Below are 26,377 nucleotides of genomic sequence, written 5' to 3'. Positions count from 1 at the left end.
TGTTTTGTTGTTTTGTTGTCGTTTTTGCATTTTTTTTACTTTGGTACTTTCTGTAAAAGTTCAGGGCTGCAGTTCATGAGTGAAAATGACTTTAGATATGAAGCAGCAACACGCACACACACACACACACACACATTTTGTATAATTTAAAACACTGAATAGAAACACGACAGATGCATGAATTATGACTTCTTTATAACATTGTGCAATATGGGGAAGGACGCAGTCATTCTGCTAAACTGCTCTCTTCTCTTTGTTAAACCCATCAGACATATTCAGTTCATATTCTGTTTTCAATATTCAGTACTGCTGATTATAATAAAAATGCTATAAACGTGACTCTTGTACCAGCTACTTTGTTTTAATAGGATTATTCGCTGTAAAACATTTCCTGTGACTTCAGTTTGCCTTCTTGAAGACTTGCTTGGCTTTGATTCCTTGGACTCTCATCTCCTGCAGAGAGGAAGTGGAAAAGACGAGAAAAAAAAAAAAAAAACACGAAGTGAGAGGGTGTAAATGAATGGTGAGAAACAACGAGAACATTTGGCACATTAAAGACGAGCACAAAACTGGGATTGTGTCCAGGACACCATTTCCACCCCACCTCTCTCCTTCTCATCCTTTGACCTCGTAATCCGTCTTCTACTCTCTCACCATCTATTCATCAGGTCTTTTCAGCCCGCTCTCTACTTTCCTCCTCCGCCTCTATATTAATCCCTCACTGTTCCCTTCCCCTGCTTTGTGTAACCTCTAAAACCCACCATTATAAGTCTTGATCCTAGCTGGCATTTCTTTCCCAATTCTCTCTTGAGTTTAGCATCAACAACACATTGTTTTCTCCCGATTGCAACAAAGGTATTAAAAAAACCTCGTGAGAGCTTTTTAGCGGAACAATGTAGATCGTTTGAAAACGTAACCAGTAATGAAAGATAAGCTATGAGCTTGAACTGTTTGAGCTCAAAAGTGCTTCTGAGCTTCACTCCATAAAGACGTGCATTCAGGGCTCCTCTGCCTCCTTTGTGTGTACTCCTTTGTCAGGTCGTAGTTTGGCCTTAGGCATGTACAAACTCCACTGACCTCTTAATAAAAACCTCTTCACACAAAGACGGTAACAGAAATGAATAACTTCTAAAACCTGCCTTATTTGAATACCCTCCCTCATTTAGCATATCAATTTCTCCATCACTTCCCTTTAAGCTTTCATTTTCCTTCTTCCCTCTTCCTTGCTTTCTCTCTGCACTGGCCTCTTCTTCCCCTCGTACATCCTTACCAAATGCAGCTTGTCGCCCTCCAGCCAGTGCGTCCAGCCTCGTCCCTCTTTCTCGCCTCGCTGTACACAAACCAGCTTGTCGCCGTCCCAATCTACTGTAGTCTGTGTAACCACAGAGATGCCGTTAGTGTGAGACATTAGCATGTACAGTAGCTCACACAACGCTTAGCCACACAGAGACAAGAAGCTTTGTGCAGCGCAAAGAGGGGAGACTAATACAGTGATCCGTGAAAGGTCATGAACCCTTTAAAATATACTTCATTTGTTCAAACATGTGACAAAAAACATCTGATTTTTATACAAGTGGATTTAAGTTTAAGATTTATATGTATTAGATTATTTAAGTCTGACTCTGGTTTGTTTGCTGAGAAAAATGATCTCTGAGTGGAAAAAATTTATGAACCTTTGCATTTTTTTGTATCATGTAGACAGCAATGACTACAAAAAATACATTTTACATCTTCATTCTTCTTTGCCTCACTTTGATGGGGGAACTTGTGAGTTTGAGGCCATTATCTTGTTGTATAACCCACATTCTCGTGGGATTTAGTCCACGGACAGGCATCCTGTCACCTCCCTGAGAGTTTGCTGGTATCATTCAGAATTCATTGCTTCATTAATGAGAAAAAGACAACTAAGAACAGCAAAACAAGCCACCATCAACATTTCCTTCATTTAAACTGGTTTCTCATTTTATACCAAAAAGCTCTGCTTCAATATCATCTTTACCTGAATTATAGTTCAGTGTCCTGGTTTTTCAATTAGATCTTTTGCAAGCTGCAAATGGAGATCAGCAGCTTTCTTCTGGTAGCCCTACTCCACACCCCATTGCTGTTTAAAGTTCTGCTGATGTTAGACTCAGTAAGCTGAAGATTGTCACTGTTAGAGAGGCCTTTAAGTTTTTGGATGTTGCTCCTGGAGTGATATTTGTTGGTTGACTACACCTGGGGAGGGCAACAACAACCTATGATTTCCATCATTTGTCTGACTGTGTTTTGGTGTAGACCAAACTCTTTAGGGGTGGTTTTAGCCTTCACAGCCTGATGAGCATCAGCAAATCCTTTTCTGAGGAGCCGCATCTATTCGGGCTGTGATGCACGTTCGTGTTTTGAACATCTGACCTTCGATTCCCGTCCCACTCACACCTGAACATCATGCAAAGCAATGAAACCTAACCCAGTTTCACCTTGACAAGTGAAAATACATTACATATTTTTCCACAGCAGATCTGCTTTAAATGCTTATGTGACAAACATATTTATTTAGAAAAAAGTTCAAACTTTCAAGCACAAGGTCTCCTCCTATCTTGGACCTTTTCAAAATCATTGTGGAGTTAATGTACGTTACTGCAATTCTTAAGCCCTCCTCTAAGCAGCAAGTAGCAGCTATGGAAAAAAAAACCTCAGCAGGTGTGTTGACTTTGTTTGAACACTAAGCATGCAAATCAAACTTGTATAACAAGTAATGACTTAATAAAATCAATGTAATGTTAAAACTGCGTGCATGTACAAACATGCCGATGTGCACATTTGGAAAAACCAAAACACGTACCTGACACACACGGCCATCCACTGGCCCAAGGTCCTCAGTAAATTCTTTTCCAATAGTGAAATCCATGTTGAAGTTCTTGAAGGTGGTGAGTGTGCGGATTTTCATGGTTCCTGTGGCCGGGTCATGGGTGACCTCTTTAGTGGGCTTCAACAGACAGACGATCTTCCTCAGAGCAAAATTAACATCTAAGAGAAGAAAGAGAGAGAGAGATGTTGTAGCATGAGCCACAGTCTGTTACTTCAGTAAAGCAGGTTTTTTTGTCTCTCACACACACTGCAGGCAGAGGGGACGCACAGTGTGAGGGAGTGAATGGATCCGGGGTCACACAGAGGACAAGGTGGTGATTTCATTACACTAATGTGCTTCAGCAAATAAAGATGGTCCTCACCATTAAATCAGACACTTAAGGTTACCTTTTAAAGTAACCTAATGGCAACGAGTCAGTGAACATATGAATACTTAAAAAAATAAAAGACATGAAAGATTATTGTTACATTGGAGGGTTTTAACTGCACATCTGTTACAAAAAGCAACGCACTTGAAGATTACAAAAGTATTTAAAATACTGTATAAAGATTTGTACCCAAAGCTCCGAGGTAGGAATCCATATTCTCCTGTTCCACCATATGATAAGTGCCGCTGTAATTAGGTTTTGCCATTTTTTTCTTCTTCTTTGTTGTTTCCGAAACTCCAGAAATCCCCGTTTTTCCTCGTTCTTGCTTTTCCTCCAGTCCCGTGTGGATCTCACAGACAAGCTGCCGGTTCCTGTGATATCACTTTCAGTTGCGCAACGTTTTGGACAATGGACCCGGATTTGACGGGAATGCGCGTGGAATGAGTGCTGCCTGTTGCAGATTGTTGCTGGAGTTTGGTGCTCGGTTATGCTGCAAGCTGCTCCAAATATGCAACTCTGGTGGTGACTCACGCTCAGTATATGCAATCGTTTCCAGGGAGGGAGCGGGGCCTTTTCTGCAGGACCTCATGCAGGGGGAGGTTCATTCATCTTTACTAATGCTTTTCTCAGAGGGATCAGTTGCAAGAAGAGGCGGCGCTTCGGATCCCAGACACGCAGAGGGTTGGTTGATGCACTAAGTAAACGGGTATGCTCGTGCACTAGCAGCTGAGCAGCACAAAGTCAAAGCGAGGAACAAAGAGACATCAAGGATAACCTGATATGCTCATTTCCAGCGCCATCTTTTATTCTTTGACCATACTAAAGAAGTTTTGCATGTTCCAAATCGTCCTTATTTACTTTGATGTACAGACCTCATTTAATCATTCCTCTCAAAAAGGCTGTTTTCTCCGTTTAAGCCAGCTTTCCTCTGATTGGTTGGTTTTAATGAAAGTCCTCTTCAGTACACATGGCTAACTCTGACCCTATTTATACAAAAGAAAACTCACAGAGGTTTTTCATGTTTTACTGATTGATGCTTTTGTAGGTGTTTCCTTGTTGGTAGCCTCCCAACTGGTACTGATGAAGTTTAGTATATATAGTATAGCAAGTTTTGTTACGCCAACAGGTGAGAGGCAGGAAAACAAGTTCATAGTTAACCAATGAAACATTTTAAAGGGCCAGATTGTGTCTCTTACCTGTGTGCCGCCTTCTGCTTTCTCCCAAGGGTGTTCCATCCAAAAAAGTGCAGATCAATCCAAATACCTATAGTATCAGTGCCAACAGTGGATTGAACTAGTTCATATACTTGAAACATGCGCTATAAAATGTCTGAATGTTTTTGTGTCTATTTTATTTACAGCCTATAGCAGCGGTCCCCAACCCCCGGGCCTCGGACCGGTACCGGGCCGCGAGGGTAGAGGCTCAGGTGTGAAATGTATGGTTTTCAGGGTTTTTATCGGTTTTCAGCGTTATTTTGTTATCGTTTTTATTGTTAACTCGGTTTTCCTCGGTCTTTTCACGTGTGTTATGAATAAATCTTATTTTTTTCGATACTGGTACTAGTTTTATTTTGTTGTATTTATCCGTGACACCTTAAAGGCCGGTCCGTGAAAATATTGTCGGGCATAAACCGGTCCGTGGCGCAAAAAAGGTTGGGGACCGCTGGCCTATAGCACATTTAAACAACTGAAGTTGACCCAGATCACTTTTAAATTCCAGGTCAAACTCAAAATACTTGAAAAGCTGAAAGGTGTGTTTTGTTTTATTAAGTCATTATTGATTCTGATTCAGTGGTTGCTACAGTTTGTTCAGAATCTACCTCATAACAGTGATTTATCTTATATGTCATGACACACTACTCTCCTCTACAACTGCCTTTATAAGTTAAAAGTATCGGTGCTGGCATCGCCAATGCTGGGCCTGTATTTACTTGGTATCAGATCAATACCAAAGTTAGCTACATAATCAGTATCAATTTGAGATTTAAAGGAGGTCTGAGCAGTCTGTTGGTTTCTGCAAACAGAAACTGGGTAAATGTAAGAAAAAATGAAAATAGAAACTAAAACAATTTTTTGAACTCAAATAAATAATTTTAGAGAAAATATCCTTAGTTTTAGGATGTGCTAATTTAGTAAGATTTTCTATCATGACTGCATGACTGTGAGTCAAATGCTTTCAGTAAGTTATGTGATTTGTTGCAATGGCTGTGGGGATTTTCCTTAAAATAATACTTCAAAAGACTAAAAGTAACACTGAAATGAATAAAAACTCATTTAAAACAAAACATTTTCAAACAATAAGAAGGAAACTGAAACAAGCAAAGCCACTCTGACATTAAACTGAATTCAAAACAAAAATTAAAAACAAAACAAAAATAAAAACTAGAGTAGAAAATACAAATTCAATAACACCTGCTGTGGGCGAAACTTCCAGAGAGGCAGAAAAAGTCTGCTTAATGCTTCTAACTGAAAATGAATTTGATGAGTTTATAAATGGTCCAACCCAGAGAAGCTTTAGAAATTGAATAAATGCAAAATAAAATAAAAAATAAATAAAAACAAAAGAGAATTTTTATGGTTTCGTATAGTTTTGCTAAAACTGTGTGAGATTCATACTACTACTGCTCATGTTTCGCTAAAATTAAAACCTGACACCAGTTTTCTTTATGCAAACAGAAGTAAAGCGAAATTAAAAATGTTTTTCCCTCCTGAATGAAAACCAGTGCTGAATCCCTCCTGCTTGAACTGCAAACAGGGAGAAGCTCCCATCGGTGTTGCATGCCTTATAGCTTCTGATGTTTCATCTTGGAGAACAGACATAAATAAAGATGCAGCACAGAAAGTGTACACACAGCCCGCCTTTATTTTGAACAAACATCAGCCAAGCAATCATGTAGCATAGACGATGTCATCAAGTTATGCTGTTTTTCTGAACCTTCCTTTTATTTTGCGTAAGGCTTCAACAAATAGATTGCATTAACAAGGGTGTCTGCATAAATATAACATGACATACTTTGATAAAACCTCCCAGTCTTCTATCTCTTTTTCACGGAGCCACTCTTCTTGTCCGACTTTGATTTTTTCGCGTCTTTCTTTCCTTTTGACAGATTCTCGTAAACGTCCTCTTTGTTTCTGGAAAGAGCCGAAGAGAAAGCTGATTAGTGATTTCATCCTAGCCGCCAAGACTGATTAAACACAGATCTGTGAGAAACGCATCAGAGAGAGTGGAGAGATTAATGAAGGTCACGCTGCATGAGAAACGTTTAAACAATCCATCACTCAAAGCTGCAGGCCATCTATTCAGCTCTCCAAGTGGGTCAAAGTTTACAGCGTTACAGTGAACCGGCCAATGTGTGTCTGCTTTCTCCTAATAATTAAGTTCATTAAAAGCCTCGTCCAGTATGAGCATCTCATAGTCCAGAGGTCACAACAGACAACAGGTAAACAATATGACTTCATTCATTCACACAGTGCAAAATGTAAAAAAAACATTTTTTACACTTTTTTACACCTACATCCATTAAAAGTCCTCTTTGCATTAAGTCATCATGATGGCTGAAAGCAGCTTTTAGCAGGATACTTGTGCTTCAAGCTCATAAAGCAGGATGTAGCAAATGTAGGATCCAGTGTTTTTGGAGTTTGACCAAGTGGCCAGTGCAGTAGAGCCAAAAAACTGCACTTTCTCAAACAGCCACTTGGGGCTGGGTTCTAAAGTGTTATGAGGGGCAAAAAGCTCAATGTGAGGCTTCAGAAGAGTGTCTGTGTCCATCTTTTATACACAACCTGTGTTTGACTAATAGTCAGATCAGCTGCTTTGATCTTTAATCGTTCCTTCTTAAACTTGTCTTTGGACCTAACGCTAAAGACCAAATCAGCTGAATTCTACTTTTATTTTCTCTTTACAGGTATTGAGGCGCGCTACTACATCTATGAATCATCTACGAAAAAACAAGATTGTGGAAAGTCTTTTATGGCTCCAGAGAGAGCTCTGAAACCGGCCTGAAAAAAACCCCAACAAATAAAAAGGTCAAAGGTCTACTGATGTCGACTGAAAACTAAACAAGTGTTTCTCTCATTAGTATTTTTACATTGCAGAGATTTTATCTCCATGAGGTTAGCACCTGTCCTTTTTTGCACTACCTACACAGGGAACTACACAATATTTAAATAATGAAATATTTGGGTCGAGCCCTGCCTATTTCTTGATTTCCTCTCTGTATCTTTTCTAACATAATAAAAAAGAAAAGGCCAAAATTGCCACAAAAAATCTTTCAAAAGTAAAATCCTTTCTAATTTCCTCTTGTACTGATGTCCCTTTATTAAATTAAAATGAATCAATCTGTTTTTCTAAGAATATTTAAACACATAAATCAGATTTTAATTGGTTAATTAATTGGTTTAACTGGTTTAAACTAGAGTACGAACTACTCGCCGATAGCTCCCCACGTTAATGAAACAAGACTGTAAATCAGTTCTTCCTCCAGAAACTGCAGACATGAACCCGAAGACGGATCGTGTTTTTAAACAAAAATAGGGTGGCAGTGTGAGATTTAGAGGAACAACGTGAGTGCATTCGGGACACTCGATTCACAATCACACACACAGAGTCACTCACTTTGACACCACTCTGCCCGCTGGTTGGTGTTTGATTTGGAGATTTCCATACTCGGTCTCGGTTTCCTGAGGAAGAGAGAGGCAAAGACGTTTCACAAGTGACTGAGAAAGAATTAGTCAAACAGGGAGTGAGGTCACGTTGCTGGATCAGTCTGCGTGGTCGACTGTTTTCGCGTCTTTGGGTCAACGTTCATCTTTCATGAGGGACTCTGATAACTTATCATTCTGCTGGCATTGAACTGCTCCACTGTAGTGTTTAAATCAATGATGAAATGAGCCAACACTCATTCACAGCCTCTTTTCTATGTTTCCCAATTTTAAACTATATTTGAGCCACAGTGACTAGATTCTCTGCTCCTCTCACCATTGAGGCGGAGTCTTTGGCCTTGGCGATCTGTATGTACTCAGCCACAGCCAGGTAGATGAATTTGTACTGGGCCTCAGTCTGCACCATACCGGAGCGCTGCTCTCGCACCATCTGAATGTATTTCGCAATGTCAATATCAATGTCCAGACCTGCAATGAAAGGGAAGTGAAAAAAAGGAAGGCGGTGAACGGAGGCACAGCAACAAAGAGTAAAACACGTCGAATGGTTTCATTTTTACTTGACTGATTTATCAAGAACATATTTCTTTACTGTATTGTTACCTAAAGTATCAATGGTCTCGATGATCATGTCAATTACCACGATTGTGCCCGTTCGACCAATACCAGCACTGCAAAAATCACAAAAGAAGCAAAGTTAATCTCACCCACGGAGACAAACAGGTCAGAAATTTGGACCAGAAAAGAAAGCACAAATGGATTAATGATGCAAAGTCCATTAAGTGTTCTAGTAAGCGGCGATACTGAACCAACATGTGCAACAGTAAGATCTCTTCTAAGTGCAATACAAACATCAATAACAATGTGCTTTGAGAAGTACTTACCAACTTCCCAATTTCTTAGTCTGTCACTTTCATGTTTCAGATCATCAAACAGATTTTATTATTAGACAAAGACAACCCAAGTAAACACAAAATGCTGTTTTATTAACCTCTGGGTGGTCTTGGGTCGATTTGTGCCATTTTTCATTGTTCATTTACATGCCATTTGCACTGTGTTGAATGGAATATAGCGAAAGTCTGCAAAAAAAAGTTCGGTCACATTTACTGTTAAAATTTCAGTATGACTTCCGGAAATTAGCTTCAGTGGCTAAGCTACAGACAAACTTACACTATCGGTCCTAGTGGTCGATTTGTGCCCCATTGAAACCCATTATAAACGCTATTTTTCACGGCAAAAAAATTACGGTCAAATCGATCGTGATCGGTTATGTTTCCGTTTCCGTTTGCAGTACTGGCCTTAGAGTTGTAATTTTTTTATTTGTCCACCGGGTGGCGCCCTTGCTCCACATTTGACCCCGGGCTGGAAAACAGCGGGCTGCTTAAACAGACCTGCGGGAAACGAAGCCTCATTTCCGGCGTGCAGCAGCGGCTTCGCCCGCTGATCGGGCGGGACCATTTTGGGCCCCTAGGACCGTTTGAGGGTGCTTTTTTTTTTTTTTTTTTTTTTTAATCAACAGGAAATGACGTATTTGTTGTGACGTGGTACCGGACGTGTGTGTTGGAAAAAGGGGTCCGACGCAACATGCCCCGGTCATCGTCGGGAGTTAACCCGGGAGGATGCACTGATTTCGGCCTAGAGGAGGAGCATTTGCCGCCTGGAGACCATTTTCTGGTCCTGAAAAAAAAAATAAAAGGCGATCGAAATGAAGGTTGGTGCCAATCTTTAGTCCATCTAAAGGCCTAATTATAATAACAATCAAATATTACTTCAAATGTTTTTTTTTTTAAATATTTCGTTTTGTTTTGGGGGGCTAAAAAAAACGGTGCGCTCATGTAATTAAACTGCAATTAAAAGGGTTAAAATCCGCGAAATGTAATTAAAACTTGACATGAATATTTCAAGGAGAAGTAGGTCTAAAAGATTGGCTAATTTAAAGTGGAAAAAAATATTAATATATAAATTTTTTACAGCGCTTTTTAGGGCGTGGTCGATTTGTGGCTCTAAGCCCGATAGTGTATGCATTTTTCTAGGACCCCCCAGAGGTTAAGTGGAAAAAAGAGATCCAAACCACCAAGCCCCTTTGTGAAAAACTAGTTTTGCCACCTTTGGCAGCAAAAACTGCAATCAAGCATTTGCAATAACTGTCAATGATTATTTCAGATCGCTGTGAAGGAATTTTGTCCCACTCTTCTCTAGAGAATTGTTTTAATTCAGCCACAGTGGAAGAGGTTTGAGCATGAAACAGTTGTTTAGGTTATGCCAAAGCGTCTTAATCCGATTTAAGTTCAGATTTTAACAAGGCCACTCCAAAACTATTGTTCCTTTCTTGCTTTCTTTTGTTTTTGAGACACTGAGAGGTGGACTTGTTGGTGTGTTTCCAATATTTGTAGTGCTGCATAACCTGACAGCGACTGAGCTTTAGGACACAAACTGATGGCCGGACACACTCTGCTTCAGGATTTTCTGGTAGAGAGCAGAATTCATGGTTCCATCAATTGCAGCAAGTCATGCAGGTCCATCACACTATCAGTACCATGTTTGACTGCTGATATGATGTTCTTTATATTAGTTGCTGTGTAAGTTTGTAACAGGATTCAGCTTTTGTCTCAGTCTGTCCACAGAATATTTCTCCGATTACATTTTCACACAGGCAGCACTGACCTAGAGGCAGTTACACTCACAGCTCAGTGAGATGCCAACAGGCTCGCATTACTCAATCAATACTGGTGCTTACCATGTGCAACACGTGCAACATTTATCATCTAATATCTGGCTTACATACAGCAAAACCCAATGCAAAGCTAAAATTGGTCATAAATCAAAGTAATGCACACCATAATAGTAGTGAACGCTGGGAAGGGACTGGCATAAGAGGACTAAAATCAATGCAAATCTATTCAGTAGTTATTGAGACGTTTCTCCAAGAACCACAAATGTCAGTCTCATGATGCTGCAAGAGAAAAACTCATCTTGTCACAGCACCATTAATGCCAATTATAAACTTCCCGACAAAAACAGGGCACAGATAGCTCAGTAGGTAGAGTGGTCGCTCCATGATGGGAAGGTCAGGGGCTTGAATCCACTTAACAGCTACCCTGAGGTACCCCTGAGCAAGGCGTCGTCCCTACACATTGCTCCCTGGGTGCTAGATTGGTGGCAGCCTGCTGCTTCACTGAGTGAATGGATTAAATGCAGAGAGAAATTTGTCCCCACAGGGATCAATAAAGTATACATTATTATTATGTTGTTTCTGAATCACTAGTCACAAATCTATATTTATTTCTCTCTAAAGAAAAAATACACATGCAACCATTTGTGAATATTTTTTAAGCCATTTTGTTTTTGCAGAGCCTCATGAGAATCATACAATTTTGATCCTGTTACTGGATTACTATATCCAGTGATCTGAACAAATGGCTCATTTGTGACTCATCCACGGCCCTGTGCAGGGGAAAGTGCACAGGATTTTACAACTAAACTTACACTTTTACTAGTTTGAAATATGTAAAACTACAAAAAAACAAACAAACAAGTTGTTTCAAAAAAAAAGAAGAAAGGCCAGGATGAAGCTTTAAAACAAAATTAAAATCAAGTGTTAAAATCATTTGTTATTAATTATTAATCAGAAAAATATTTTCTAAATCAATAGGTTTGTCTAGGAAATGTCAGAAATGTGGACTTGATGCTATATTATTAGCTGATGAGATAGGCACTCCCAAATAACCAATCTGAGAGTAGGAGAGATTTTAAAAAATTAATTTAAAGTCTTTACTTGTTTTCATTTGAAAATATTCTATATTTATACATTATCAGGCAAAAATCTAAGTGAAGGAAACATCATGCTGTTGCATGCAGAGTCCTGTGTTGGGTAAAGTATTAAATTCTTCATACTTCATTTTTTAAACATGTCTGTATCGTTCAAAAATGCTAACACGGGGATCACATAATCACTTGACCGACATCCAAAATCTCTTTAAGGAAGCACAAGCAGCCTCAGCATCTTTTAAATCACATTGGGAAAATTCCAGTAGGATAAACTGTCAGTAAACTTGAAGCCTTTTGTTTAGTTACTACTAATCTTAATCCAGAAAATGTGCTTGTTTTAATCTTAAACCTCTAAGTATTATCACCTAATTAAGGATTATGAAACCCAGCACTTTGCAAAAAAAAAGAAAAGAAACAGTGTTGCTTTGATATGTCTACTGTATTTAAAATGCAGATGTTTTCCACATCACTTGTTTAAAGTAGAAAGGATTTGAGAAGTGAAATATTCAGTGAAGAGTGTGGGTTGCAGCTGTTAGGTACCTGCAGTGGACGATCATGGGACCGGCGTTAGGAAATTCAGCCTGTTTAGAGTTCACTTGAGTGAGGAAGCCGAGGACACCGCTTGATTCCTGAGGGACGCCGTGATCTGGCCAGCTGAGGTACTGGTAGTGCCACACTTTGCGAACATGTTTTGGCTAAGAATGGGGGGGGGGGGGGGGAACAAGAAAGGTCAAAACCTGTAGAAATCATTAGGTGTGCAGAGATGAGGAACCACAGTGAGGTGAGAGTTAGTTGTTTGTAGGTCACCTGGTCCAGGGGTGCGATCTCCAGGACTCGGATTTTATAATCACCAGCTTCCCTCTCTAGCTCGCAGCTCACCACGTAGCGGCCCACCTCCTTAGTTGAGTGGAGCTCAGGCCAGTATGGAACGCATTTATTCTGCACAAAAATGAAAAATAACTTCACCTTAAGCGTCACTTCAAAATCAACTAACATCTCAGGCTTTTTAAAAATCATGGTTGTCTTTCCAATTATAGTAATTTTTTTTTCTGTGCTTCCACTTTTAACTTAAAAGCCATGCAGACAACTATTTAAAGTAGTTTCGCGCTGATCATTGTTTACCAGTCTTCTCTCGAAGGACAAACGAGGGTTACTTTAAGAGGGAAGTAGTCAGATGACGCATGCTTTTGAAGTGTTTTCACACATGAGCATAAATGGACCGTGTCGGGGGGCGCAGGTCAGGGTGATGTATGAAGGTGGCTTTTCTCACACATAGCACACAACAGGAAATTGTTGGCTTCAGCCACTTTCTCACGCCCAAGATTTTTTTTTTTTGGGGGGGGGTGTAAGGGATAAAACATGGCGACCAATCACACTGTGAATTCACTCAGTAGGTTAAAGGCTTAAGATCAGGGCAGCATGGTAAGTGTGAAAACCACTTACAAATGTTGGATTTAAGTTGTCAGTCAGTTGTCTAGCACCTAACATGCACACAGCAGCTAATATGTGAGAGCTGGATAATCAGTGTATTTTACATCAAAAGCCACATACACATAATGTTAAGTGGCACAGACCAATGAAACTATTACCTCATACTATTAAAAATACCCTCCAAATTTGTCTCTTTTCTTTCAGCTTAATGATACACAATAATTAATTACTTGTAAATAATTGTTTGTTTTAGCTAATTACTTTGGGACATGATAGGCACAGATAAAAGTCCAAAATTTCTCCTTCTTTATAATTTTCACATTACAATCACACTGAACTGTCTGGCCGCTCATTTCCGGCTCTTGGGCCTTATGTTTGACACCTCTACTATAGATCATCAGTTTTACAGGTTCCAGCCAACAACACGCAACAGGTGTGAAACACAAACAAGAATCAGCACACTATAAAAAACTGAAATAAATGTATTAGAGTATAATTAAATGTCTACCAGTCACTTTATTAGGTATATCTGTTCAAACACCTGTAACCCCAAATGCTTTGACCTGATAGGAAGGCAACAGATAAACCTCATAAAAACCTCATTACAACGCAGGCATGAAGAAGGGCATCTCTGAATCTGTAACATGTTGAACTTTGAAACAGATGGGCTACAGCAGCAGAAGACCACACTGAGTGTTGCTTCTGTCAACTAAGATCAGGAAATTGAGGCTATGATTCACACACGCTCACCAAAATTAGACTGGAAGGCTGGAAAAACTTTGTTTGGTCTGATGAGTCTTAATTTTCTGCTGCATCATTTGGATTGTAGGGTCAGAATTTGATGTAAAAAAACAAAAAACAAAACACGAATCCATGGATCCATCCTGCGTTTTCATCATCAATTCAGACTGATTGGTGGTATAACTGTGTGGGGGACATTTTCTTGTCACACTTTCGCCCCCTTAGTACCAATTCAGCATTCAGCACAAGCTACCTGAGTATTGCTACTGAACATGTCCATCCCTTGACCAGAGTGCAGTGTTCTCAAACTAGTTTCCTAAGATGACAGTAAGCTCTCGGTACTCCAATGGCCTCCACAGTGCTCCGCGTAGAGCACATTTGGGATACAGTGGGACAGGAGATTCACATAATGCAGACAAATCTGCAGCAACTGTGTGATGCTTTCATGCCAATGTGGATCAAAATGTCTGAGGATCTAGCACCAATCTATGAAATGAAGACTTAAGGCCATTTTGAAGGCAAAACCCGATGCTCAAATTAAGCGTTTAAGGATGTCCTGATCAGCTCACAAATTCATTCAAAAAGCACAAAAAAAAAAAACCCTCAAAACAAAAATGTAAAAGTCCCTAATCTGCTTTTATTTTATTATATTAATTATTCTGATACTTTTCGATAGATTGGTAACATGTCCAGGGTGTACCCTGCCTCCAGCCCAACTGTGACCCTGTATTGGATAAGTGGAAAAAAAGGATGCATGGATGTTGCTATACTGACCCGTCCTTTCTCGACCTCTCTTGTTGTCATCACGATCACGCTGGTCCTCTCTTGCCATACCATCTGCCAGAAATCATTAACTGTTGTTGCTAGACACCCCTGAGTGGCAATGTAAACTTTCTGATCTTCGGATTCCTGCAGTTTGTTCTGCAAACACAGAGCGAATCAATGCACACTCGGAACCAAGAAAGACTTCAAAGCAACAAATATCACAGTTTTCTTCTGTGTCTTTGTCACGCTGTGTTTCTATGAGCTCAGTGGCTTTGGATTCTTACTTTCACATAGTTGCCGTTGATGTAATCTGAACCCACAACATTGGGATCACTGTCCTCCAAGATGACCCTGGTGTCATTGACTTGTGAGAGGAAAAAAGTGGAAAGAAGTTCATTGAGAAACAGTGGGAAAGTTAGCTCTGTGTTGATTTCTTTAATTCAGAGAATAATAATGATAAAATAAAAATGCGCTCACATGGAAGTATGTTCTTGTATCTGTTTTTGCTCTTGTTTTCAGGTCTTTGGCCCTCATCTCTGCTCTTTTTCACCTTTGCCTCCAACTTTTGAAGAGCCTGGCAGGAGAGAGGATGACAGCGTGATGCCTGCTGTGACCTGTGCAGTATGCTCCATATACAAACCAACGCATGTTACAGTTTTATACTAACACGAAATGATAACAACAGCTGTTTTCACAGAAAAATGAGGTCAGCAGAAGGCCTGAACATGTCCTTTCTCACATGTAGCATACAAAAGGACATGTTAATCTAGCCTAGGCTACACCCACTTTGTCAATAATAACCCATTAACTCATGTCCTGTACTGCAGTCCTGGACATGAGTTCATAAATGTATCTACAGGAATTAATGTTTGTCCATTTTTACATTTTTTTTGGATGACCCTTCCTCCCCAAAAGACACAAATCCATCTACGTATGGTGATCTTTATGCACCATCAGTCACATGACTGACATGGGCTGCTTACTAGAGTGACAGCATGCTACAAACAAATGTCTTTTTCCTTGCACAGACAGAAAAGGATTACTTGGAATGGGAATAGTTTTCTTTTCTTTTCCTTTAGTTTCCCATGCGTACTTTGTCACTGGCCTCTTGCATGTTTATTACATTCTTAGTCATTTAAAAATGACTAAGGTTTTTCATACTACACCAATGTAATTAAGTCGTGGCTAAACAATTAACTGACAAAGGTTTCTGTTTTTTCACTATCTAACATAAAAAGTTTTGGGTTTCTAGTGAATTCACAATTAAAAACACGAAAATAGAACATTTTCTGTGAATTAACAAAAAAGTTCTGTTTTATAACTACAGGGACAGTCTGGACATGAGCTACTGCTTTTACACATTCATTTTATCATGTTCAAAAAATTAAATATACTGCTGAAACTGCAATGTTAAAATACCTCATGGATCAAAGTGGGCCGTGTGCGGTCCACGATGATTTCACCACTATAGGAGAAACTTGAAGGATAAGTTTAGTTCTCCAGAAAATCCTTTGAACTGATTTTTCGATTAAAATGTTCTTTTGTAAAAGAATTTCTGACTCTGGTTTTGGAAATTAGTTTACAATCTTTCCATTAAGTATTTACATTTTAATGAAATAATGAAATAAAGCCACGAGGGTTTAAATTTACTAATATTCTTTACCTGGTTTGACAAGTAAATCAACAGAAGTTCAAAATGAATCGATGAAAAGAAAAGAAACACTTAAATGTTCTGCTTGTGTGGTGATCAAAGCTGCAAATGAAGCTTTGAATGCCCCATATTTAGTGTATTCTCCAACCACAAGATGGTAGCATACTGCCTGTACAGTTGTTTAGGCCCCACAAGGAAGTAAAATACCAAAGCCTGATGGCAATTTCTGTTGGTTTATAAAATGCTGATGTGTGGTCTATTTTATGCTAATGCTTTGTGTGAAACAGCAATAAGTTTGGATTAAATCTTACGTCGAATTCCTCCCAGAAGCCCGCCTTGCTCTTCTCTCCCTCGCCATCCTGCTGCTTCTGTGTGGTCTGGTCCAGCTGTTTCACTCTGCTGTCAATATCTGCTGCGTTCACTCTAGTGGAGTAATACGGCTGAGGGAGGGAAGGAAAATTTTATATTAGAGATTAAAGGAAATAAGAAGCCAATGAGCGCGTTACACATCGTCATAATTAAGACAAACGCAAACAAGTGAGTAATGTTTCCTATCTGTGGGCTGTGCTGCTCGTCTTTTAAAATAATTTACAAAGAAGACATCCTGCCCTCGTTTTATAAGATTCAAACATGGTTTCATGTGACATTTACCTCAGACATCACTCACACTTTTAGAGTTTCTGGTCTATTGACATAATTTGTCTATAGTTTATCTCACCTGTTTGAGGTAAACCCAGTTTCCAGAGATCTCCTCAATGCCTTTGCGTTTGTAGTGCTCCACCAAGTCTGTCAGCGTGTCAAACATGTCTGAGCCTCCAATGGTATACCTGTCACTCTGCACACACCAATCATGTCAACGACAACAACAACAAAAAAAGTTTCAAAGACGGCCAAGTGAAAACCCACAATTAAAGACAAAGCAAAATTGGAGTTCAGTCAGACAACCCGAGCTTAAAATGTTTAGAGTTTAACATCTAGGCTCCAAACTCTTTCATATTTCAAATATGACACATAAAGTTATGTGTCATAAATATAACACATAAATTGGGAAGTGATGAGTAGATATTGCCCCGAAACCTGCAGGTGGATCCTGGGGCAGTGTTTGACATGTCAAAGGGAGACATGGGAAATTCTGCAGAAATTCTGTGAATAGGTCACCAAATTGAGATGGCCTGTATGGTACAAGACGGTATAAGAGTGTAGAATAGGTGTGTATTAAGGAGCATACACGATTCAATCCAAAGTAAATAAGAAAGGTTTTGGTACAAAAGAGCTGTCAGAGAGCATCCCTCTGTGACATGCACATGCAAACAATATTCAAAGCATGTCTACAAAAATGCGTCAATGCTAGACTGCCCAAAATTCTCAGTTTTACAGTTGCTACAAAGCCGATTTCCTCAGGCAGCGAGCAACCTTCTGCAGCAGCCGACGATTCAGAGCAGTGTGGCCGGCAAACTCGCCTGATCTCTGCCACGTGCTTGTGAAAAGCCCCTTTGTGACCCCACCACTAATCTTATATTAATCTTGTTAACCCCAGCAGTGCACAAAACATGTAACCAATTTAAATGCAGGCCGAGGAGTGTTTTCTGTGAGGTGTGCCGTGGTTAAAAATAACATGCAAAGGCCCTGATAGTGACCAATGGCGGAAAGACACAATCTATGAAAATGAGTCGGCCATGTGAGACGTTTTTGTGAGTATCATTGGCAGTTGTTTGCTGTGGCTGTGTAAACAAAGACTGATATCAGGATAAGGTTGGGTTTCATCTGTTTGTCTATTTCCACTAAAACATGACACTGCTTTTTTTATTTTTTTTATTTCATCAGTAGCTGAAGTATGAGAAAAAAGTCTTTTATTACATAAGAAGGGGAAATGAGACCTAAAACCTTTTTTCAACGTGAGTTGCACATATACGGGAATGTCCCTCAGTATTTTTGTGATGGGATGCAGTTTCAAGGTCTCTTGTTTCTGTACGTTTACACTAAGACAGTGATAAAGAAAAACAATACCCTGGTTTCATGCATTCGTATTTGCCACTGAAACATGCATGGCACCCACCTGGCACATTATCTTTATGTGCGAGACCCTCTTTCCTCCGCTTTTGCTGATCTCGTCCGTCAGAACAGAGAGGACAAAGTCTCCAGGTTTGGACAGCGACTCTCTGACCAGGAAGGTCCCTGGCTCGTCTTTCACAGAGAGCAGCTTCTCGGCGTTGGGCCCTGACAGGTGACCGTGGTACCACCTGAGACACATGCACACTTGTTTAATATTAAAATGGCAACTTGTGTCTCCTGCAGATTTTTGGCTTGTGAGCACTGCAAGATAACTTTGACATTTTAGACACAAAAATAAAAAACAAAAAAAACCTCCTTCTTACTGCTTTCTACACGTGAGCTAAGAACCGGTAGCGCCATGGGTGCTGCATTAAAGGCATTCAAGCCTGAGCGGTTGTCAGAGAGACACTGATGTGGTTCACTGGGCTGTTATGCGTACCGTACAGTAAAATAGAAATAGAAAGCCACAACAGAATCGGGAGAATTAGAGGAGTTATAAACAGCGAGAGAAAATACACAGATGTTACCGTTATAGAGCAGGTCAAGTGTATTTTTATGTCCAACACTTACTTCGTGTGTGTGTGTGTGTGTGTGTGTGTGTGTGTGTGTGTGTGTGTGTGTGTGTGTGTCAGTGCATGCTCAGTCAGGCTGGGCTGTGACTTAATTTTAGGCACAGTTCTCGATTTCTTCGTCTAAACTTCCTGCATTGCGGTCGGAAAATTTCTGATGACAGATTTCGTGGCTGAAGAGGACAAAGTATTTATAGACTCCCCCCGGTTTATCATCCACAGATAAGTACGCTTTGTTTTTTTTTTCTTCTTTTTTTGTGTGTTGCAAGTAGTTTTTGCATGCTTTTAATAATTCCCTTCTTTCTTTTTTTCAAGATTTACTTCTTTGCCAAATCACACAGCATGCTTTTACAAAGAAAAATAAATAGAGACTGCACCTGGTGATTTTTATTTAAGGCAGTGTGCAAGAAAAACAGCAAAGACAGAAAAAAAGAGGTCGTTTTGGCTCCGTTTTACAGACGCTGTGCAGCAGAAAACAGCAGCTGTGCGTGTGAGTGGTCAAAAATTTTTTTAGCACAGTTTAAATATGCATGTGTTGTGTGAGGTTGAACATGATAATTGTCCTCAGAGCACTTTTGTCCTTTTTCTAGGAAGCGTTAAGCTTCTAGGTAAATAGGAACTCTCATATAAAGAGGACTGCATCACAATGCAACCTGGTGAGGTAACTGTGCTCTGCAAAGAGCCGAGAGAGAGTTCGGGTTAGATGAGGAAGATAGCAAGTGAGTGAGCAAGAACATGATGGAGTGTGCAATAGAGGAAGGCAAAGCAGGGTCTGGCCATTGCTTTCAAAAGTGTCAAAACTTAAAGTTTCCAACCGCAGCAACAAAAGGGAAGTTAGACAACCGACAGAGAGAGAAGGACGGGGAGGGAGGGGGGGCACAGGGTAGAGCATCTAGTTTGGGTGAAACACACCATAATACACACATACAGAAAGCAGTGTCCTCTCCTTGAGTCATAAAAGGAGTCAAAGTGTACAACTTTACCACTACAAGTTGGACATTAACCCACTTTAAGCAGCCTAGAGTCGCACAATGTTTCCAGCTTGGAGGAATATACCGTCAATTAGCCGCCACCTCTAGCAGCAATGTCATAGCGTTCAAAAGCCTGCGCATATAAGCTCTAAGAATATATATATGCAAGCTTTCTGATGTTGTTTTTGTCAAACAATACATAGATTAAGATTTGGATGTGTATAGCAGAAGGGCAGATTGTCCTTTGATGTGAACGCAGACAAAGACGTTAGAAAATCTGTATCATCTGTGGCTATATTTAGCAGACACGTCAGACATCAGCAAGAATGAAATAACGGAAAAAAAGTGTTTTAGGAAGCAGCATGATAACTGCTACAAACTCTGCTACGCGACTAAAATTCCTGCATTTGAAAACACATTTTTAGGTTAAATTTAAAAGCGGTCGTTTTAGTGAAGAACTACTCCTGTTACAGCAATGACTGCAATGCTGATTTGTAACCAAACCACTCAAAACTCAAGCGTTAAAAGGCAGGCTCTTCCTTATGCAGCTTCTCGTAACAAGATCCTCTCCAAACGGTTCGAAATGATATCCTCTATGAGTTCATTCCATCCTAAATAAAAATAAAAATCTTTATTTACATAATCTGTTTCAAATTATTTGTTAATATTTCTCTCAAAAAAATGGCTTTCGTGGACGATAATTGCTGGTTATTTTTTCCACATTCACTTACTTAAACTGCTCTGTTCTGGGAACAAAGATAAACAATGCTTCCGGCACTGCTGCGTAAAGTACTGACAGAATCTCTCGGATACATGGGTGCAAAGGTTAAAAATAAATCTACGCTATCAGAAGAGTCAAAGTCTGATATCACTGCATATTTAAATTCATGCCAGATATTGATTTCCCTTCTTTTTTTTTTCTTTCTTTTTTTTTTTTGGCACCTCTGATTAAAAATAGAAGTAATTTTAGAGGGAATTCTGGTTGACTTTGATCTATTTCTATTAAGAGGAAAAAATAAAACCAGTGTTGCAATAATCTATTTATATGCAACAAACACACCACCTGAATGTTTGATCATCACTGTGCGTGTGATGCATGTCCGGAGCTGGGTTAAAAGTGTTTTTAAATACTTCTGGAGGAAGTAAAATGTTAAGCCGAACTAAAAATCTGAGCTCAAGAGAAGCCCTAGGAGATGATGTTTTTGGAGTCGATCATGGGTGAATACCCCACTTAAAACAGTGTCATGCAGCATTTAAACCAAAACACGCAGAATATTTGATCATATGTCAGGATTATGGATTAGGAATAATCAGGGAGGAAGGATGAGGTAAAATTTTTTGAGTCTTCTTAGTTTTTTGGGGCCCAAAGCCATATCCGATTGTTTTGAGGGAGCTACATTTTTTATATGTAACCTGTGGGGGTTTCTCTGAAGAAATACTTGAATTGCAAATAAAGTTTCCACCTGGAAAAGAATACATGCTGCTCGTATGTAATCCACAAGCTGCGGCAGGGGAGACTGGCGTAGGAATAAAGTCTCGACAGCTCGACAGCTCGACAGCGTGGGCACTTGTTTTTACTGACTCATACGGTAAAAGAAAAGTTGCTATTACATATACATTTTTTTTAAAATTGGCCACAGATCAAAAGTGTTTCCCACAGAGGAAAAGATTAAAGCCGAAAGAAATATTGAAACAACAAATGATGCCTGTTATCCCAACTACAGAGGAAATATACCTGGTCACAGTTGACTATATTTGACTCAACCGCCTAACTAACCACTGTTTTAACTTAACCCGAAAGTGTAGGTGGAGCCAGCGCAGAGAGGCCGGTGACTGTGGGCCACATTAACCGGCTGGGGCTTGAACAGTGAACACAGAGCTGAGACGTAATGATGCACACACCTCTCTGTGGTGGGGTCGGAGCAGTTGAGGGGATATTTGAGCTCGATAACGGTGCCGTCCTTGTCCTGCAGGATGCCGTTCTCTGCCGTGTAGTAATCCACCAGCTCTGACAGCGTGGCAAACTTCTCACCGCCATATAAGTCATAGTAGTCTCCTGTATTTTGGATGCGGATGTGGGTCACCAGCTCACCCACCCTGAGAAGATAAGGCCACACCAACTAACCGTCAGTGTTTTCCTGGCATAAAACTTCCTGTTGACAGTGTGTAATAAAAATTGACCTGCACAACAAATTTTATGTCGTTTTTATCTGTCAAAAAAAAAAAGATCAAGGGCGCTCGGCCCACAAATTACTCAACCACAATCTCACAGAGCATTTCACAGATTCTGCAGCCAACAGTGCTGTATAGTACCTGTGTGTGTGTCAGTGCATGCTCAGTCAGGCTGGGCTGTGACTTCACTTTAACACATGGTGTATATATTTTGTATTCTCTGGTTGCCTGAGTAGTAAAGACTTTTCTAGATATATTGTGTTTCCTGTTATCACTTTGGACCAGGAATCTTGCCAAAGTCTTTTTCTTTTTGCATTTAACAAGACTTTGGCTTCAAGAAATAAATACCCTTTAACATCGACTGAATTTAGGCTTGGGACAAAATTTTAAACTGTTATCTTGGCACTGGAGCAACTGGATGTTACCGTTTCGTGTCTATTCAGTGTAAAGGCTCCAATCTGCAAGACGTGTCTAAGATGGAAAAAGAAACCTGTGTAACTAAAATGTGTTTTTAAAATATCCTCCGATGGTGGTTAATGGGTTTAATGTACTTTGACTTGGTAAATGAGAGGAGCTGTGGTTTTGATCACCAACCTTCAACCCAAAAAAGACAAAAGCGCCAAAAGTGTTTTTTTTTTAACGTGTAAAAACTGGACGATGGTTTCTGAAATATAAAAAAGCTACAATTTATTCCATCTTTTTGTCTCTTAAACAACAGATTTTACCTCTCGGATCATCAGTGAACAGATGTTTTATGTCATTTCAGCTTTCAGGATTATGAAACTGACCTACATGGTAGCTTTACTTTAAGACCTGCTTATAGGAAATGACCACTGACACACTGCAAAAGCATCTACAGAAATATTGTCTTTGGAAAAAGTTCTGACATGTGACCTTCACAAGTGTGAGTGTATCACACTTCTACTGCACAGTCACAACATAAGCCAACACTGTGAAACAAGGTTTTGCTACTCAGGATGATTATTTCAGGTATCAGATATATTTATCTGTACTATTTTAACAGGAATAAAATGGTAATTTACAATTCACAGTTTGACTTTGTCATGATCACAAAGTGTGGCGGGTGCTTTCATTTACACCTGCAGTACATGGAGTCCTCAAATATTCAGCATCTCTTTTTGTATTTAAAAAGAAAAAGACAAAAAATAGAGAAATACTTTATATTGTAGGAATTTAGGGATTTAAAGAAGCTGGGAATGCAGGAATCCAATTTTTGCGCTGGGGGTATCTTGAGATGAATCATGCACATCAAGCACGAGCTTTAAAATTCACAAAATCAAACAAAGATTTTGGGTGCTCTATTACCTTACAGACAGGGAGAAATCGCCAACATTTTTCTTACTGGGCCGAGCCAAAAAGCTGCCATGAATGCCTCGAGTCTTGAGTATCTCCTCGGCCTGCAGGCCTGTGATATCTCTGTGGAACCATCTGCATAGACATAAATATAGTGTGTAAAACATAGAAATGCACTCAATGCGAAGCCGCCACAAAAGACTTTACGAGATTAATGTCGTATGCATATTAACACGCAAGTAACTGTGCACAGGATCGCCGCGAGTATAAGGTAAACTGATTAAAAACACACAAAAAAAACGCAAAATAGCTGCACATCCTCACAGAAACTTTGAGGCTGATCTCACCGGTCTACAAAAAGAAAAAGAAAAACGTAGTTCAGCCTTTCGAACACCAATTTTAGCACATCTCTGATCTAATTGCTGCAAACTTCTGTTACTATTTTTAGATATTTTTAGATTATGCCAATTTTACAGTTAATATGTTATGGTTCACAGTCAAAACGGCAGTTTTTGCTGTGCATGCATATTAATCACGTTTACAGACTTTAATCTTGATCAGAAAATGCAAAATTACTTTTTCCGCTCATTCTCGTTATCATTTACTATTAAACAGGACATAATGACATCTGTTTAAACGTTTCAATAAGGCATTTCAGAATGGAATAAAACAGCAGCAGAAATATTGATACTATGCAGCACATCTGTCCAAATATAACCCACAAATCCACAAACTCTCCGGACCAAAACGGTGTTTGTCATTTGTTTGCTTTAAAGGTGTGATACACGTTGGCTAACACTCTGTGGCTAACCACAAAAAAAATTCAACAGACCTAACGTTGCTTTTTAAAGATTTTATGCACATTAGATTAAAAATGCTTTTTTTAAAAAAAAACAGCAAGAACATTTTGAATGTCGCTGCATCAGGAAAAGTCACCTCACCAGCTCACTGCAAGAGCATGGCACAAAAACGGGCCCCAGAAATGTTGGAGAATCCTAACTTTGGGTTTTTCGCGACAAATACGGTGAACTAGAATTAGTCAAGTTTGAATACATCACTGTCAAAAGGGTAGGGTGTATTCAAGGTTCATAAAACTACACTCACAGATAATTAAAAAAAACCCAACTTGTTTTAAATGATTACATTTTCCATTTTAATCAAGGAAATCTTTAACTTTGGGATGCCAAAAGTGATCTTTATATGGGAATGGGTTGAAAAGGAGAACATCTGTAATACTGTTACCAATACACACTAGTGGCAGCTCATGCAAAGGGAACGTGATACAGAACCACTAAAGAAGGCAAGTGTTGAGGCTAACAGGTGTTTTACTCAAAGCTCTGAACTTAAACATCATCTATGACACATTTTTTTAGAACAAACAGACAAGACAAGGCAACCACATGATAGGGGAAGAGAGCAGGACGAGTCGGCAGCTGGAGAACGACACAGGAGGAAGAATGGAAAGAGAGAAGTTGTCTTTACGGCTTGCACAAAACACAAAGAACACGACCAGAGCTGGCTAACAGAGTACTACAGTGTCCAGCGGGGGACTGACTCACCGAACCATGTTGTCTCGTCAACGTTTCTGGGACCAAAGAGAAGAAGAAGAGCGATTGGTGAGCAGGAGCCGCTTGTACCTGTGTCACATGTGTAAACTCAGAAGTATACGTTTCTTCTTTTTTTCAAATCACTAATCTAAGACAAAAACTAGCCTTCCTCACTTCACGGTCGCTAAAACTGAAATTAAGTCTGGTTCATTCGTGTGCGTTTACTCTTTAACTTACTTACTCGACTTCAGACACCGACATTTCCCATCTAATGTTAACCTCTGCATAAGGCCACATTCACAAAACAACCATCAGCCCATGCCATTCTCCTCCATCTACTCTTGCCTCCACCCTCTTCCTACATCCTACTCCCCTCAGTCTCAGTAGGAAAACAGGTAAACACTTACTCTCCTCGGCTTCCTCGGCAAACAAGTGACACTCAACAAGACGTACAGACTGTATACGTCTGCCTCTCCTCCTCTCTGTCGATCTCTCTCGCGCTCCTCTTCCTTCCTTTTTACGTCTCCTTTCACAAAATAGTGAAAGCAAGACAGGAACCAAAATAGCTGACAGGCCGGAATTCCTCCACCAGATAGAGACTTTTTTAGACGACAACCACAACAGCAACCAAAAAAAAACAACTTGTTACATTTGACAACGGTGTCGTTTTAAGCTATGAACATGTGCCCTCTGGCGCTCCATCGCTTAGTTTTCTGTGCAGACCTCGACAAAAACGGCAGCAGGCGAGATTCAAACGGTTCCATTCGGCAGCGAATCACAAGCCAGAGCGACACACCAGTAATTCCAGCTCAGTTACAGGAATAAAACATCCACCAAATAGGCAGTTTGAGCTTCTCGTGCCAGCGTGAACAAGCCCGCACTTTGTCTCTCACTAAGCATTTGCAAAGCTTTTCCCCTCTGCCTGCCCACCTGTCTGCAACCACTGTTGACTGTTTGTGCTTTACTTCCAGGTGTGTATATAACACACAAAGGTCAGAGTCACAGATCGCTTCCTCATTCACAGTTTAACCTTCCCCCCTCGGTGTGCAGAAATGTTTATACATAACTGTGTGTGTGTGTGTGTGTGCGCACATGTGCTGCTTTCAGCTGCAAGCGTGAGCGCCTTTCATTATCAGACTACAGAGGCAGAAGCACCAAACCCGAAGCTGAAAACTGGCATTAGGCAAATAATTTAATGCCACATGTTTATCTTTGCTCCATAATTTTCAAGGAGAGGCCAGGTTTCTTGCAATGCAACACAGACACACATAAGAAATGTCTGGCTACTCTGCAAACACATGAAAAAAAAAGTTAAAGAACCACAGATAATCTGAATCTAACTTGCATGTCATATTTACCTATAACAGGCTTGAGAAGGCAAATTTGAATTCAAAATATTTAATTCCTTTTCCCAAGAATATATACCCATGGGCCATGCTGAAGTGTGAAATCAATTCTAACGGTCTTAATTTAAGATCGTTACAGATAAATTTGCAAAGCTGACAGTGAAGCTGTGCTTAAAC

General features: G+C 39.9%; 2 protein-coding genes across 3 annotated transcripts; both read right to left on the bottom strand.

The window, feature by feature from the left end:
• Nucleotides 1-164: 164 nt before the first annotated feature.
• On the bottom strand, nt 165-3,821 carry rbp5 (retinol binding protein 1a, cellular). The gene is made up of 4 exons (XM_085366456.1): nt 3,405-3,821; nt 2,822-3,006; nt 1,271-1,372; nt 165-453 (listed from the first exon to the last, which is right to left on the bottom strand). Exons 1-4 carry the CDS (start codon nt 3,478-3,480, stop codon nt 400-402), a joined length of 417 nt encoding a protein of 138 aa, XP_085222582.1. The 5' UTR covers nt 3,481-3,821; the 3' UTR covers nt 165-399.
• Nucleotides 3,822-6,066: 2,245 nt separating this feature from the next.
• On the bottom strand, nt 6,067-25,781 carry ptpn6 (protein tyrosine phosphatase non-receptor type 6). 2 transcript variants are annotated; one of them, XM_085365482.1, is made up of 16 exons: nt 25,262-25,781; nt 24,867-24,944; nt 23,320-23,442; nt 21,724-21,918; nt 18,286-18,469; nt 16,948-17,064; nt 16,541-16,669; nt 15,056-15,152; nt 14,863-14,942; nt 14,588-14,734; nt 12,449-12,580; nt 12,182-12,336; nt 8,477-8,544; nt 8,193-8,344; nt 7,830-7,894; nt 6,067-6,346 (listed from the first exon to the last, which is right to left on the bottom strand). In XM_085365482.1, exons 2-16 carry the CDS (start codon nt 24,872-24,874, stop codon nt 6,250-6,252), a joined length of 1,749 nt encoding a protein of 582 aa, XP_085221608.1. In that variant the 5' UTR covers nt 24,875-24,944; nt 25,262-25,781; the 3' UTR covers nt 6,067-6,249. The 2 variants fall into 2 exon arrangements, with proteins under 2 accessions (XP_085221608.1, XP_085221609.1); XM_085365483.1 differs by having other exon boundaries at nt 24,867-24,892.
• Nucleotides 25,782-26,377: the final 596 nt, after the last annotated feature.

This window comes from Diplotaxodon limnothrissa, linkage group LG11 (genome assembly GCF_057381915.1).
Source record: "Diplotaxodon limnothrissa isolate DT_005_m linkage group LG11, D_limnothrissa_male_GT1.1, whole genome shotgun sequence".
NCBI lineage: Eukaryota > Metazoa > Chordata > Actinopteri > Cichliformes > Cichlidae > Diplotaxodon > Diplotaxodon limnothrissa.
The sequence above is the reverse complement of the archived record's forward strand: the minus strand, read 5'-3'. Positions and strand labels throughout refer to the sequence as shown.